Consider the following 15,343-nt stretch of genomic DNA (forward strand, 5'->3'; position numbering starts at 1 on the left):
ATTTAAAAAAAAATTTTTGTTGCTATTATATGCAGATGTATGAGAAAACTAAGCATAGCCCAGTTCAAAACAAATCTTGAGAAAAGTTATGGGGAGTCGCTGTATTTAAAAAATAATTAAAAACTGGAATATAAGAACTGCATATGACTTATACTATAAATGAATACTTGATTGCTATTTCAGCTTGTAGAATGGGAGATATATCAAGTGTACTGGTACCTCGTCATTCCTATGTCAGAATACCATTGTATGTTGAGGGACAGGCAAATGTTAGATGTTTTGAACATCAAGTTTGTGTTTGTGGTCAACAGAACTACCTACATAGATGTAAAACTATACCATGCTTCAGAAGAGAGAGCTGTGTCCTTGGTCAGACTTCTGTTATAAAAGGTAAGTTTCAGTGATACTTTGATAAACCCAGGATCTACATTGTTTGTCATTTACACAGGTATAAACCCAGGATCTACATTGTTTGTCATTTACACAGGTATAAACCCAGGATCTACATTGTTTGTCATTTACACAGGTATAAACCCAGGATCTACATTGTTTGTCATTTACACCGGTATAATTACAAATAATGAATGAATATTTAAAGAGAAAACTTTTCATATGATACAGATTTAAATCATTATAAGCAAATTATACATTTTTTCAGTACACATGACACCTGTTTCTGGAATAAACCATTAGATACATTCAAGACCAAAAGTTTGACAAACTCAACACATAAATCATTTAAGATGATGAAATACATTCCTAATCAAAACAGCCAAAACTAAAAATGTCTTAATCAACAATTCAAGAAAATGGACATTTAATACATATTTTGTTACATAGATATAAAATATTTATATTTCAGAGCATGGTTCACAATTTAAGCTTGATTGTAACCATTGTATTTGTAACGAAGGGGAGGTAATATGTACCAAGCATAAATGTCCATCCTCAGAAACAAATGTTCGATGGAGGGATCTGCCTTGTGAATGTTCTAGAGATTATCAACCTAGATGTGGACATAATGGCAAGACCTATCCTAATCCTTGTCTGGCTGAAAGGTGAATAAATGAAAAAAAAATCTTTTCAAAGAAGGACACCATAAATATCAATTTATATTTCCTGATTAATACATGATCTTCCAACTGGTGCTTTTTCCTGTAAAAAAGTTGTTATCACACAGCAGATACTTTTACGTCACAATGTCCTTTTATGCATTTTCCCTGAATTACCCCAGGTCAACTGAGGTAGTTCATTCATAAAATCGAAATTGAAGTCTGCTTACTGATGTTATAATTGTTTAAACTTATTTACAGATACAATGTTTATCTACAAACAGCAACATTCAGCTGCATCAATAACACATTCAAGTTACAAATCAAAAATCTCTAATTTTCTTAAATTTTGTTTATAATGAAAATATGATGCAAGTATTATTATTAATTTAGATTATAAAACTTTTTATACTGTATTCTGGCTTTCTTATAAATACACAAGTGAAAAAGAAAGTAAATTATAAAAAGCATTTATAAATGGAATGAATGTAGAGAGAAGAAAAGAAAAGAAATTTAAGTCACATGATTTTAGCTAATGAAAAATTGCTGTTTCTATTTATTAATTGTTCACATAACTATTTATTGACTAGATGTGGAAGATTGAAAAAGAATGAGTTAAGAGAAGGTTCTTGTTATTCCTTTGATGATTGTCAAGATAATCCATGTGGTGACAATTACAGGTAAGAGGAAAACAGATTTCATACTTTCAAATTCCCCTACAGGTATGAGTAAGACCAAATGATTTCATGGTTCCCCGGCCTGCCCATTAAATAAAGGAAGATTATGACTAAAAAAAGGAATTGGTATTGATAAAACTTTGTAAATTTATAAAGAATATCAACATTGGTATATGTGCTCCTGACTAAAATTGTATTTCCTATATTATATAAGCAATTTTTTGTTCTGTTTTATCATAAATATTGTACATAAATGTCTTCTCTTTACCTATGACAAGGGTCCTGACTTTTTTTAGTGCAATTTCGGTAATTATTTGGGGGGACTAGAAATCTTTTGATTTCAAACTGTTAAATTTCGTATCTTGTTTTTATACGACCGCAAAAAAATTTTGTGGTCGTATATTGGTATGACGTTGGCGTCGTCGTCGTCCGGCGTCGTCGTCCGAATACATATTGGTTTTCGCACTCTAACTTTAGTTTAAGTGAATGGATCTTTTTGAAATTTGACCATAAGGTTAAATACCACAAAAGGAAGGTTGGGATTGATTTTGGGGGTTATGGTACCAACAGTTAAGGAATTAGGGGCCAAAAAGGGGCCAAAAATGAGCATTTTCTAGTTTCCAGACAATAACTGTGGAACGGTGTATGGATCTCTCTGAAATTATACTACAAGTTTCCATACCACAAAGGGATGGTTAGGATTTGCTTTGGGGGGTTATGGCTCAAACTGTTTAGGAATTAGGGGCAAAAAAGGGGGAAAAACAAGGTTGTCCTGGTTAATGGACAAATACTTTAGTACAAAACATAATTTAAAGCAGTGTAAGGGAGATAAATCAAATACATCATTGAAATTATCTCCCTTACACTGCTTTTAAATTATGTATAAAGTAATGGTTAATGAACAATAAAGATAATCTAAAACAGTGTAAGGGAGGTAATCCAAATACAATGTTTTGGTTACTTCCCTTACACTGCTTTTAAATTATGTTTAAAGAAATGCATATTTATAAAGGAAGACCAGTAAAAATATCTGCAAATGTTTTCATCTTTTTTTTTTACAAAAAAATCCATATGAAAGATTTGACACTATATTTTTATTAATTCTATTATAAAATAGATTAAGTTAGCACTATGGTAAATTTAAATGGGTAATTATGGTTGCCAACTCCATTGGAAATTTGAATTGAGATTATGACCATTTCTTGAGGGAAAGAATTTTTTTGGGGGAAAAAGGGGGGGGGGATAAAAAGAAATTGTTGGGGGCCAATTTTTTCTCATTTCAGATTTCAGAAATTAAAAAGAATTATTCTTCAAATATTATTTTTTTTTCAAATTTCAAATATTGAAAAATTTCAAGAAGTAATCTTTGATTGCACAGTATGGCGCATTAGATTTGTAAAATCTTTGATCACATTTATTTATTTGTTATGCCGAATCTAACAGTGTATTTAGATTTTTAATTTTGGGTCCAGTTTTCAAATTGGTCTACATTAATGTCCAAAGGGTCCAAAATTAAACTTTGTTTGATTTTAGCAAAAATTGAATATCTTTGATATGCTGAATCTAAACATGTATTTAGATTTTTGATTTTTGGCCCAGTTTTCAAGTTGGTCCAAATTGGGGTCCAAAATTAAACTTTGTTTGATTTCAACAAAAATTGAATATATGGGGTTCTTTGATATGCTGAATCTAACCATGTATTTAGATTTTTTATTTGTGGACCCCGTTATCTAATTGGTTCATATTGAGGTCAAAAGGGTCCAAAATTAAACTTTGTTTGATTTCATCTAAAATTGAATTATTGGGGTTCTTTGATATTCCAAATCTAACCGTGTATTTAGGTTTTTAATTTTGGGTCCTGTTTTTTAAATTGGTCTACATTGAGGTCCAAAGGGTCCAAAATTAAACTTAGTTTGATTTTGACAAAAATTGAATTCTTGGGGTTCTTTGATTTGCTGAATCTAAACATGTGTTTAGATTTTTGATTATGGGCCCAGTTTTCAAGTTGGTCCAAGATAGGGTCCAGTATTTAAACTTTGTTTGATTTCAACAAAAATTGAATATATGGGGTTCTTTGATATGCTGAATCTAAACATGTATTTAGATTTTTGATTATGGACCCAGTTTTCAAGTTGGTCCAAATTGGGGTCCAAAATTAAACTTTGTTTGATTTCAACAAAAATTGAATATATGAGGTTCTTTGATATGCTGAATCTAACCATGTATTTAGATTTTTTATTTGTAGGCCCCGCTATCAAATTGGTTCATATTGAGGTCAAAAGGGTCCAAAATTAAACTTTGTTTGATTTCATCGAAAATTGAATTATTGGGGTTCTTTGATATGCCAAATCTAACCGTGTTTTTAGATTTTTAATTTGGGTCCCGTTTTTTAAATTGGTCTTCATTGAGGTCAAAAGGGTCCAAAATTAAACTTAGTTTGATTTTAACAAAAATTGAATTCTTGGGGTTCTTTGATATGCTGAATCTAAACATGTGTTTAGATTTTTGATTATGGGCCCAGTTTTCAAGTTGGTCCAAGTTGGGGTCCAAAATTAAACTTTTTTTGATTTCAACAAAAATTGAATATATGGTGTTCTTTGATATGCTGAATCTAACCATGAATTTAGATTTTTTATTTGTGGGCCCTGCTATCAAATTGGTTCATATTGAGGTCAAAAGGGTCCAAAATTAAACTTTGTTTGATTTCATCAAAAATTGAATTATTGGGGTTCTTTGATATTCCAAATCTAACCGTGTATTTAGATTTTTAAGTCCCGTTTTTTTAAATTGGTCTACATTAAGGTCCAAAGGGTCCAAAATTAAACTTAGTTTGATTTTAGCAAAAATTGAATTCTTGGGGTTCTTTGATATGCTGAATCTAAACATGTGTTTAGATTTTTGATTATGGACCCAGTTTTCAAGTTTGTCCAAGTTGGGGTCCAAAATTAAACTTTGTTTGATTTTAACAAAAATTGAATATATGGGGTTCTTTGATATGCTGAATCTAACCATGTATTTTGATTTTGGACATTGGACCATAATAGGTAAATTAAAAAAATTCAAGTTCTTAGACCACATTCTTTCTGTGTCAGAAACCTATGCTGTGTCAAATATTTAATAACAATCCAAATTCAGAGCTGTATCAAGCTTGAATGTTGTGTCCATACTTGCCCCAACTGTTCAGGGTTCGACCTCTGCGGTCGTATCAAGCTGCGCCCCAGCGAAGCATTTTATTGTAAAAGTGTTCAAGAATAATATGTGGAATGCAAGTTTGATACTGCAATGATTTTAATGACTTAAAGCTGCAAATTTCGTAGGAATTAAATATGCTAATTTCATTTTTGAGAAATAGAAAGTTTTCAATCTGATTATAAATTACAAATGAAATGGAATTTACGATACCGATTTTTGTGATTAACACTAGTTTACTGCTTTTTATAGGTGCTTACCCAAGAGACAAGTTTGTCTTAGTATTAATTATGAAAGCTGCCCCCAGTATGAATGTGGTAAGTTTATTTAAAAAGTACAAATTATACTGAGCATCAACAGAAGTACACACTAATTCTTCAAAGTTAAAGTTAAGATGCCAGAAATTTTAAAGTTGTGAACGAATTAGTAATTTTAACAGTGTTTTGACATCAAGAACACTAAAGTCTGTCAAATTGAACAGTGTTGCTTACAAAAATAGAAGAAAACAAGTTTTGTACTCTTAAAAAAAAATAAAATTGAAACATAAAGTTTTGGTTAGCTGTTCTAAACAGTAGAAGAGGGATCGGTTTTTCTCCCAGCTTCTTTTCTACACATTGTTACAATAAATATTCCTAATAATTTATATAAATGTTTTAATTACAGTTCCATTACATGAGAAATGTGACCATCATTACCATGACCCAGTATGTGATATTACAGGACAAGAATATACCAACCCTTGTCTACTGTTACAACATAAACGAACCCTCCATTACAGGGGACATTGTCAGGTAGTAATAACAGCAAAGTATTTTAGTTACAGTAAAGTTTTCAGTATATATGTAGTACAGGTATTTGTAGTTATTCAGATATCAACAAATACCATCTGAAAGTTAACCTAGTGACCTTTGACAATGAACATAAACATCCCAAGGAAAATCATTTATAATTATTACAATTGTATCAGTATGTTCAAGTTAGTTTATTTTTATATACCAAAGTTAAAAAAATATTTTATGGATTTTCCTGTATTTGCAAGCACTTATGCATTTGGTGAAATGTCAGATCTAAGCAGGTTTAAAATTAACTATAGTGAGTATGTCAGAACAATGTTGTATATTATAGTGGCTACTTCAGTGTTGGAAGTATCTAATATGGTTAAAACCTGATATCATAATCTGATTACCATTGACTGCTATTGTAGAGTGACTGTTCTACCTCAGAACCAGTATGTGGACACAACGGAGAAACTTACCCACATGAATGTGCAGCATTAGCCGCCAGAACTACTATTGATTATTATGGTGAATGTAGAGTCATTGGTCAATATATGGGTAAGTACTAATGCATAGTTGTAGGACATTGGAAACATTTTTATGCCCCAGCTGCCAGGCAAAGGGGGCATTAAGTGTTACCCTTGTCCGTCCATACGTCCTAAAATTGGTTTCTGTTCTATTAACTTTAGTTTGACTCAACCAAATGTTATGAAACTTGTACACAATGCTTATTACCATAAAAAACAGATCAAACTCGAATTTGGATGGTGTCTCTTTTTAACATTATATGCAAGTGGGGGCATCATCTGTGTCCCATGGACACATTCTCCATTTATTTTTAAAGCTTTAGAAATGAAATTAGTTTTACTCCATAGAATAAAAATATTGGATTCCAAATGTCCATTCCTGGATCTGTCTGTCATTTACAACAATTTTTGTTTCATTTATCTCAGTAAATACAAGGCATAACCTTGTGATATATAGTAATAAGCTTCATCTGGTTTTGCCATACAATGTGACATTTTTATGCCCCCGCTGTAGCGGAGGGGGCATTAAGTTTTACCCTTGTCCGTCTGTACGTACATACGTACGTACGTAGGTACGTCCCAAAATTGGTTTCTGTTCTCTAACTTTAGTTTGCCTCAACCAAATGTTATGAAACTTATACACAATGCTTATTACCACAAAACACAGATCAAGTTTGAATTTTGGTGGTGTCACTTTTACTGTTCTAGAGTTATGCCCCTTTACAAATGGAAAATTGCTGAATTTATCGTTTCCGTTCTCTAACTTTAGTTTGCCTCAACCAAATGTTATGAAACTTATACACAATGCTTATTACCACAAAACACAGATCAAGTTTGAATTTTGATGGCGTCACTTTTACTGTTCTAGAGTTATGCTCCTTTAAAAATGGAAAATTGCTGAATTTATTGTTTCCGTTCTCTAACTTTAGTTTGCCTCAACCAAATGTTATGAAACTTATACACAATGCTTATTACCACAAAACACAGATCAAGTTTGAATTTTGGTGGCATCACTTTAACCGTTCTAGAGTTATGCCCCTTTACAAATGGAAAAATTGCTGAATTTTTTGTTTCCGTTCTCGAATTTTATAGTTGAATCAACTACAATCAATGCTTTATACAATGCAATGTTTAATTTTGACTTCCACTGATAAAACACAGATCAAGTTGAATTTGGGTAGTGTCACTTTAATCATTATTGAGTTATGCCCCTTTATAAATTGAAAGATTGCCAAATTTTTAGTTTCCATTCTGTAACTTAAGTTTGCCCCAACCAAACATTATGAAACCTATACACAATATATATTCATTACCACAAAACTAAGATCAAGTACAAATTTTTTGTTTCCGTTTTCTAACTTTAGTTTGCCTCAACCAAATGTTATGAAACTTACAATGTATACACAATGCTTATTACTACATAATACAGATTAAGTACGAAATTTGGTGGCAACACTTTTACCATTCTTGAGTTAGTTCAGTTCCTTTTACATTCTTGTGTTTGATTTTAAAAACAAATATTCTGAAAAATATTTTGCACATATATGAGATTTGAATCACATTTTTCTACAACACAACATTCTTAATATATACATGGGTATAACATAGAAGAAATAGATCACAGTACATCATGGTTTACTTACATTGAATGTTTTATATGTATATGAGCCAAGGCTTTACCAGTTTCAAAGATGTTTTAGGGGTAATCAATTTTTTGATAAGGCCTTGGCTCAGGTCTAATTTTATTTAAAAAACAATGATTAAAATCCAAATTTAAGGTCAAATGTGACATATTTATGTCATCACAAGTGACTTTCTGCAATCCATTAACATAGTTTTGAAAGGCTTAAAGAAATTAGCAAAATTTATAATTCAGGAATCAAATTATGGTTCTTATCATACCTCCTACATTTATGATCGATATACAATTACATATTTCACAGTGTAAAGAAGAACAATGACAAGAGTATCATTTCTAATTAAAGGTAATGTTTCCAAGACAACAGATTGTTCAGATGTCAAGTGTGTACCTGTAAAACCAGCTAATTGTCGGCCAATAATCCCACCAGGGGGCTGTTGTTCTGTATGTGGTAAGTGTAATATAACTGATGTTATGGTTTCTCACAGGCAAAACACACACTTATCCTTACACACATATACCTATAAAACCTCAAACTGTTAGGTCCTTAATGGACTACTGCGGATTCATTTAATTTCGTGGTTTTGTCGGAAGTCTGCATACAAGCTTATATAAAATATGTCATTCGTTGAACTTTTAATTTCGTGGTTTTGTCGGAAGTCTGCATACAAGCTTATATAATATATATCATTCGTTGAACTTTTAATTTCGTGGTTTTGTCGGAAGTCTGCGTACAAGCTTATATAAAATATGTCATTCGTTGAACTTTTAATTTCGTGGTTTTGTCGGAAGTCTGCGTACAAGCTTATATAAGATATGTCATTCGTTGAACTTTTAATTTCGTGGTTTTGTCGGAAGTCTGCGTACAAGCTTATATAAGATATGTCATTCGTTGAACTTTTAATTTCGTGGTTTTGTCGGAAGTCTGCGTACAAGCTTATATAAAATATGTCATTCGTTGAACTTTTAATTTCGTGGTTTTGTCGGAAGTCTGCGTACAAGCTTATATAAAATATGTCATTCGTTGAACTTTTAATTTCGTGGTTTGTCGGAAGTCTGCGTACAAGCTTATATAAAATATGTCATTCGTTGAACTTTTAATTTCGTGGTTTTGTCGGAAGTCTGAGTACAAGCTTATATAAAATATGTCATTCGTTGAACATTTAATTTTGTGGTTTTGTCGGAAGTCTGAGTACAAGCATATATAAAATATGTCATTCATTGAACATTTAATTTAGTGGTTCACTTGTATTCACGTAATCCACGAAAATTGGTATTCAAGGAATAATAATGAATCCACAGTATTGTATTGTTTTTTTTTTGGTTACATGAGCATTATGAAATTATTGCATTTACAGAAGTATTCTAATTTTTATGCAAATAAAAAGAGTATTTACTAATTAGTTAAATTTACATTCTAAAATAAAATAAGAAAGTGAAGGAAAATGATAGATCTTGTATCCTTTCTTTGTAGCTGCTGAATTACGCATGTTGTACAGTGTAAATATGGTTGATGTTATGACAACATCAAGGCCCTCTGGACCAATCACCGTCAGCAGCATTTTAGACGTTCTCTCACAGCAGCTAATGGTGAGGGAATGTGATGTCTTTGGCTACCTCAATGTAGAAACAGACCTAGTGGTCTTAGTTAAACCTGTAACTGCCTCACCTACTCTATTACAGGTATAGTCTTACATTCTTTATTATTTTAACATTTGATAATTGTTGTATGCTTAATGTCCAGTGTCATATATTTTATGAGAAGTGCAGACACAATTTAGAAAATATTTAAATGACATTAAGATAACAGTTTATGTTATTAGCATCAGGATATTGATATACAAAGGATGACCTTTGATAATTTATAAATGTTTTTTACATCTTCAATACACATCTATCTGTCTTTGGTAAACAGACTATCATAGAATCATAGCGAACACTTTCTGCATATTTATTCAAATTAACTTATTTTATACTGTATTTGTCAATATTGAGTTAAAGTTACTAAATGTACCTTTTTAACTTTATTATTGATATGTTTGAGATTGTCTGTATACTGTGGATTCATTGTTTTTCATGGAGTACTTATTTTCATGAATTTTAATGGGAATGTATGTGTACAACAAAAAACAAATTCCCTATAGGCTTGTATGCAGAATTAACAAAAGCCATAAAAACAAGTATCCACATTTTCCGAAATCCATGAATGTTATTACCCACAAAAATTAAATAAATCCACATTATTTATTTACTTTAGTATTTTGAATCAGTGTTGTTTGATATTGTTTTATTAATTTTCTTAATATCTTCAATTATTTTCAGCTTGAAGCTTGCATTAAAGAGACAGAAAGAATAGAATACCTCATTCAAAATGACAGTCCATTGTTAAAATCACATGTAACAATGACACCATTGCTATTAGCAACACTACGAACTCCTGGAACAGCCCTTTCTAGGGCAGGTGCTCTGTCAGGAGGAGCTGGTGCTCCATATCAATCTGTTTTACTAACAGCATTACTTGTGATAGCATTAGTCAGACTGACGTTTTTGTGATAAATACTTAATTATAAGCATTAAAATTACAAAGAATCTCATATGAGGCTTGTGGTAGCCATAATGAAGTTACAAAAGTTATAAATAGTTGTGACTTGTTTCAGAAGATTTAAGAGATTGGAATAACGTACCATTTTTAAAGGACTGAATGACTAGACCATAATTTTCAGTAATTTTAGCCATCGCTTTCAAAATTTGTACAAAAATAAAAGTCAACTGGTCAGCATTGCTTTATACCAACTGAAGATCCTGCCACCTTATTGGTATGTGTTTTGGAACCAGTTTGAAGCTACTGTTTTTATCACTGCTTTATGGCTGAATTTTAGTTATTTTATGTTGTTGTTGGTTCGAAGAAGCTGGTATTTCTATTTAAGATTTTATGAAGTATTGTTGTTACGTAAAGTTTCTACAATTTTCTGTTTTTTTTTTGCTTTTATTTTGTTAAATATTGTTATTATTAAACATATACTTAAAGTCAGGTGCTACAATGATAACGGTTACAATTCTATAAACTATGACTGATACATTGATATACAAAATAAATATACTTATGTAATGAAAATATGCATTGATTTTGCAAGTTAGTCCTTTGAAATTAAATTAAGGCACCTAAAGTTAGATTAAAATATGAAGACCTCTATACTGACAAGCATTCAAACAGTATTTATATTGAAAGTCATAGATTTCAGGGAAATTGTCAAAATAGAAGTTAAAGCTGTTCTGAGTGGGGAAAACTTTCTGGTTCAAGTACATGCACTTAGTCAATATTTGGTAAATTTGAGACAAACTTGCATTCACTGTAAAACTATATTACTTTGTTATTTACTCCATGTATCATATATTGAAATTGTCATAAAAGTGTGTCATAAGCATCTACTCTATGTCTCGTTTAAATAGAAATATCGGAATTTATAAGGATATTAAATCTGTTAGATAGGTTGTTTCATATTAGTCCTACAAATCAAATAGAATCCTATTTATTAATGTAAAACATCTTTTCTAAAAATAAAACAATTTAACTTCACAAGTTTTCCATGATATAGATATCTTTTTTGTTTGATACTACTAGACTTCATTGCTAACACATGTTAAATCATATTTTTCTGTCATATTTTTTTCAAATACGTATTTTCTACTGGTGCTAATCAATCCTGTTGAAATTGTAAGTCGTGTTATATATGAAAACCTATTAAAGTACCAGCTCCTTGATTGTCAAAATTGAAGATTAAGGACTTTTTAACAAGTTTGTTATTTATTATTTTAGAGCCATCAGTATATTTTTATTTGAAATGTTGCCCTTATAGTTATTCTTTTCTTTGGTCAACACATTGGATGCTAATTGAATAGGTGGGCTTATTTTTATGGATAACAAATCTAGATTGTAGTTGTTGACATATACATGTGATTTTATAATACTCCTCAGAAAATGTGAAAGTTCATACTGTCTTTAGTTTGATAAACTCTATTAATTCATTTATCGCCAAAACTGGTAATTATTTGAAGAGATTTACATATGCCATTGCAAAATTGACATGGGAATTTAATTTATTTGTTTGAATTTCTAATTAGTTTAATTTGAGTGCCACTGAAGTTTTAAAACTTGCTTCTTGTGTACTATTAAAATTATTATTCTTGTGTCTGGGTTTTTTTAATATATTTTTAAATGGCATAATCTATAAATTGCTTTTTACCTCTGGTATAATTTACCACAGAGGGGTAGCAATCAATAAATCCTAAGGAAAGACATACAGCTCAATGGCAAAAGGAAAATGGTAAATACACAAAACTAGTGACATAACTCCAAAATCTTATTGAAACTAATTGTAAAAATTGAATTGAAATTTGACACTATACATAATGTTTTCATTTTTTAAAATGCTGATAGAAAACTTTGTCTATTTTCTGTCTCTTAACATAGCAATTTTTCACTTACTACACTGTTCTTTTGCTGTATGAAACATTATGATAGCAAAATACCTGCTTCTGTTTTTACAGAGGGATATCTTTACCCACCAGAATCAACTTATGTACTACCATTTAATCTCATTAGCATGTCGGTTTAGTGTATCTTGTTATGTTTATTTATTATGTTTTATTGTCATTTATCTGAAATAAACAGCATTTTAAAAGATGGTTACCAAATATTTATATGTAAATATATTTAATATGATTAATGCATTATAAATGCAAGTAAAGTATATTTGTGTTTATATAATGAATTGTAAAATGGCATTTTATTGTATGTTTATATGTTCTACTTGGTAAATGATTTTACTTTTAATAACAATACAGAAACATTGTTCAGATACAATTAAACGTCTGCATCTCCTAGCTAACAGTTTTTGTCTCATACAATTTGTGTGTCTGCAAATATGGGTTAACTAAGAATTATTTTTAAGTCAATGCTGTGTTTGTACAGTTCTATGATAATCAAACCTTCAAAGGGTTATGTCATCTAACCATCTTAATATATAATTTAAAAACATAGAATTAAGATAAGTTCATTCCATTAATAATGCAGACCATTTCTGTGATGATAGAATCTGAAATTATCAGTAGTAGCAACATTGAATGACAGGTTGCAAAAATTTGAGAATTATGGGTAATGTGTATAAAATATTTTGCAGCTTACTAGAATACAAAAGTTATGTTTTCTCCAAGAATATTTGTGAAATCTATTTTTGGGCATGAGTGTACATTGTAGAACTGTTTGTGCCATAGTGTTAATTGTTATTGCTGTGATATTTAAATGTTTCTAATTAATTTTGTTCTACTTACTGTAGAAAGTGCTAAATCATTCAGCGTGGATTTTTTTTATTAGTGCTGGAAATATTCTACAAATTTTATAATTGATTTTAATTTTTTATTAAGGACAGTGATTTGTAAGACACAAAACATAATTTTATACATGCCTGATGTTTAAATATGCTGCTTGAAAAAAATGTTTAATACTTTTTTCAAAATTACATCTCATATATTTTTTATTTCTTTCTGACTATAAAACATTAAATTTGACTGTTGCAGATTTGCATCATTGAGAGTTCTTAATCTGGAAAATTTTGATTTGATCAGATGAAAAAATATAAAGTAATTCATCCCGTTTTATCAATTAAGTTCAGAATTACAGAATTAAAGTCTAAATATTATGATAATGAAAGTGTTGAAATATCCATACAAACTTTGTTATTTTCACGGACTTGTAAGATAGGTGAAATCTTTTTGTACATAGACACAATTTTTATATTATTTTATTTATAACTGTGTACATTTTTAATCTGTATAAGGTTATATAAACGAACCAAAGAACTTGTAAGCATTGTATGATTATTTGCACAATATTTGAAAGGTTTGTGCCTGACTGCATGTAATTTTTTGTGTGCTTGCTATGAACTTGAGATGAATGTTGGGTTGAGTGTTTTAAAAGTGAAATGACTGTGACAAGATGACAAAAAATTAGAATAATTACAAAATATTTATAAAACTGAATGGCTTTCATAAACCCTTGCAATCTTATTGGTTCAGAATAATGACACAACTTTCAAGTTAATTGATTTTAAACACAAAACTTTGAGACCGTTGAATAGTCATGATGATTTAACAATAGCCAATTGCATAAGAGTAATCAAAGTTATTATGGTTTTAAAACTAAAATGGGAGTGTGATTTTTTTTCGTTAAATATCTGTATATATGGAAAAAGACATGCAAGGTGTTTATTTTTAAGTATGACCGAACAAGTGCTGTATTTTTGTACATCAGTATGAATGTTGTGCACATTCTACGTTGCATCTAGTCATAAAATATCATAGTGGACTATGCAATGTGTCATTGCTTTGTATATATATCATTCTGTTATCATATCTATTGTTACAATGAAGGAGAAAAAATAAAGTTATTTTGTTGTGTAAATGTGTAGTTTTTGAGATTTTATAAAACTGATAATTGGCTACTGTGCTGAAAAAGAGAGGCGAAAGATACCAAAGGGACATTCAAACTCATATTTTCAAGTCGAAAATAAACTGACAATGCCATGGCAAAAAAAAAAAAGACCAAAAGAGAAACAAAAGTACAAAAACACAACATAGAAAACTTAAGACTGAGCAACACAACCTCACCAAAACCGGGGATGATTTCAGGTGCTACAGAAGTGTAAGCAGATCCTGCTCCACATGTGACACCCGTCGTGTTGCTCTCACAAGTACAAACCCGTTGATGAGTCTAATTTGGTAGGTCACATTCAGGAAAAAGACTTGTGTAATGGTGGTAAACAACATTTAAATTTCCTGTATCATTTAAAGGGGCACTAGCTACGAGATATATAAAAAATCTGAAATCTGATTTTTGTCGAGCCTTCGACTTGAGTCGAAAAAGCGAGACATAGCGATCCTACATTCCGTCGTCGGCGGCGTCCACAAATATTCACTCTGTGGTTAAAGTTTTTGAAATTTTAATAACTTTCTTAAACTATCCTGGATTTCTACCAAACTTGGACAGAAGCTTGTTTATGATCATAAGATAGTATCCAGAATTAAATTTTGTAAAAATAAAATTCCATTTTTTCCGTATTTTACTTATAAATGGACTTAGTTTTTCTGCCGGGAAATATTACATTCACTCTGTGGTTAAAGTTTTTAAAATTTTAATAACTTTCTTAAACTATCCTTTGTTTGTACCAAACTTGGACAGAAGCTTGTTTATGATCATAAGATAGTATCTGGAAGTAAATTTTGTAAAAAAATAAATCCATTTTTCCTAATTTTCCTTTTAAATGGACTTAGATTTTCTGCCAGGAAACAACACATTCACTCTGTGGTTAAAAGTTTTTAAAATTTTAATAACTTTCTTATACTATTTTGGATTTGTACCAAACTTGGACAGAAGCTTGTTTGTGATCAAATGCTAGTATCTAGAAGGAAATTTTGTTTTCTTCCA

The 15,343-nt window shown here is 30.4% G+C and overlaps 1 protein-coding gene across 1 annotated transcript in view; it reads left to right on the plus strand.

Moving 5' to 3' along the window:
- The window catches only part of LOC127730795 (reversion-inducing cysteine-rich protein with Kazal motifs-like), a 77,843-nt gene extending 63,523 nt beyond the window's left edge, over positions 1–14,320 (plus strand). The window contains exons 15-23 of the mRNA XM_052239372.1: positions 184–390; positions 863–1,058; positions 1,643–1,732; positions 5,171–5,235; positions 5,582–5,709; positions 6,123–6,252; positions 8,207–8,311; positions 9,335–9,543; positions 10,183–14,320. Coding sequence (XP_052095332.1) covers positions 184–390; positions 863–1,058; positions 1,643–1,732; positions 5,171–5,235; positions 5,582–5,709; positions 6,123–6,252; positions 8,207–8,311; positions 9,335–9,543; positions 10,183–10,413 — 1,361 coding nt within the window. The 3' untranslated portion in view covers positions 10,414–14,320. The remainder of the gene's footprint in view (positions 1–183; positions 391–862; positions 1,059–1,642; positions 1,733–5,170; positions 5,236–5,581; positions 5,710–6,122; positions 6,253–8,206; positions 8,312–9,334; positions 9,544–10,182) is intronic.
- Positions 14,321–15,343: the final 1,023 nt, after the last annotated feature.

Source organism: Mytilus californianus, unplaced genomic scaffold, assembly GCF_021869535.1.
Source record: "Mytilus californianus isolate M0D057914Y unplaced genomic scaffold, xbMytCali1.0.p SCAF_2, whole genome shotgun sequence".
Classification (NCBI taxonomy): domain Eukaryota; kingdom Metazoa; phylum Mollusca; class Bivalvia; order Mytilida; family Mytilidae; genus Mytilus; species Mytilus californianus.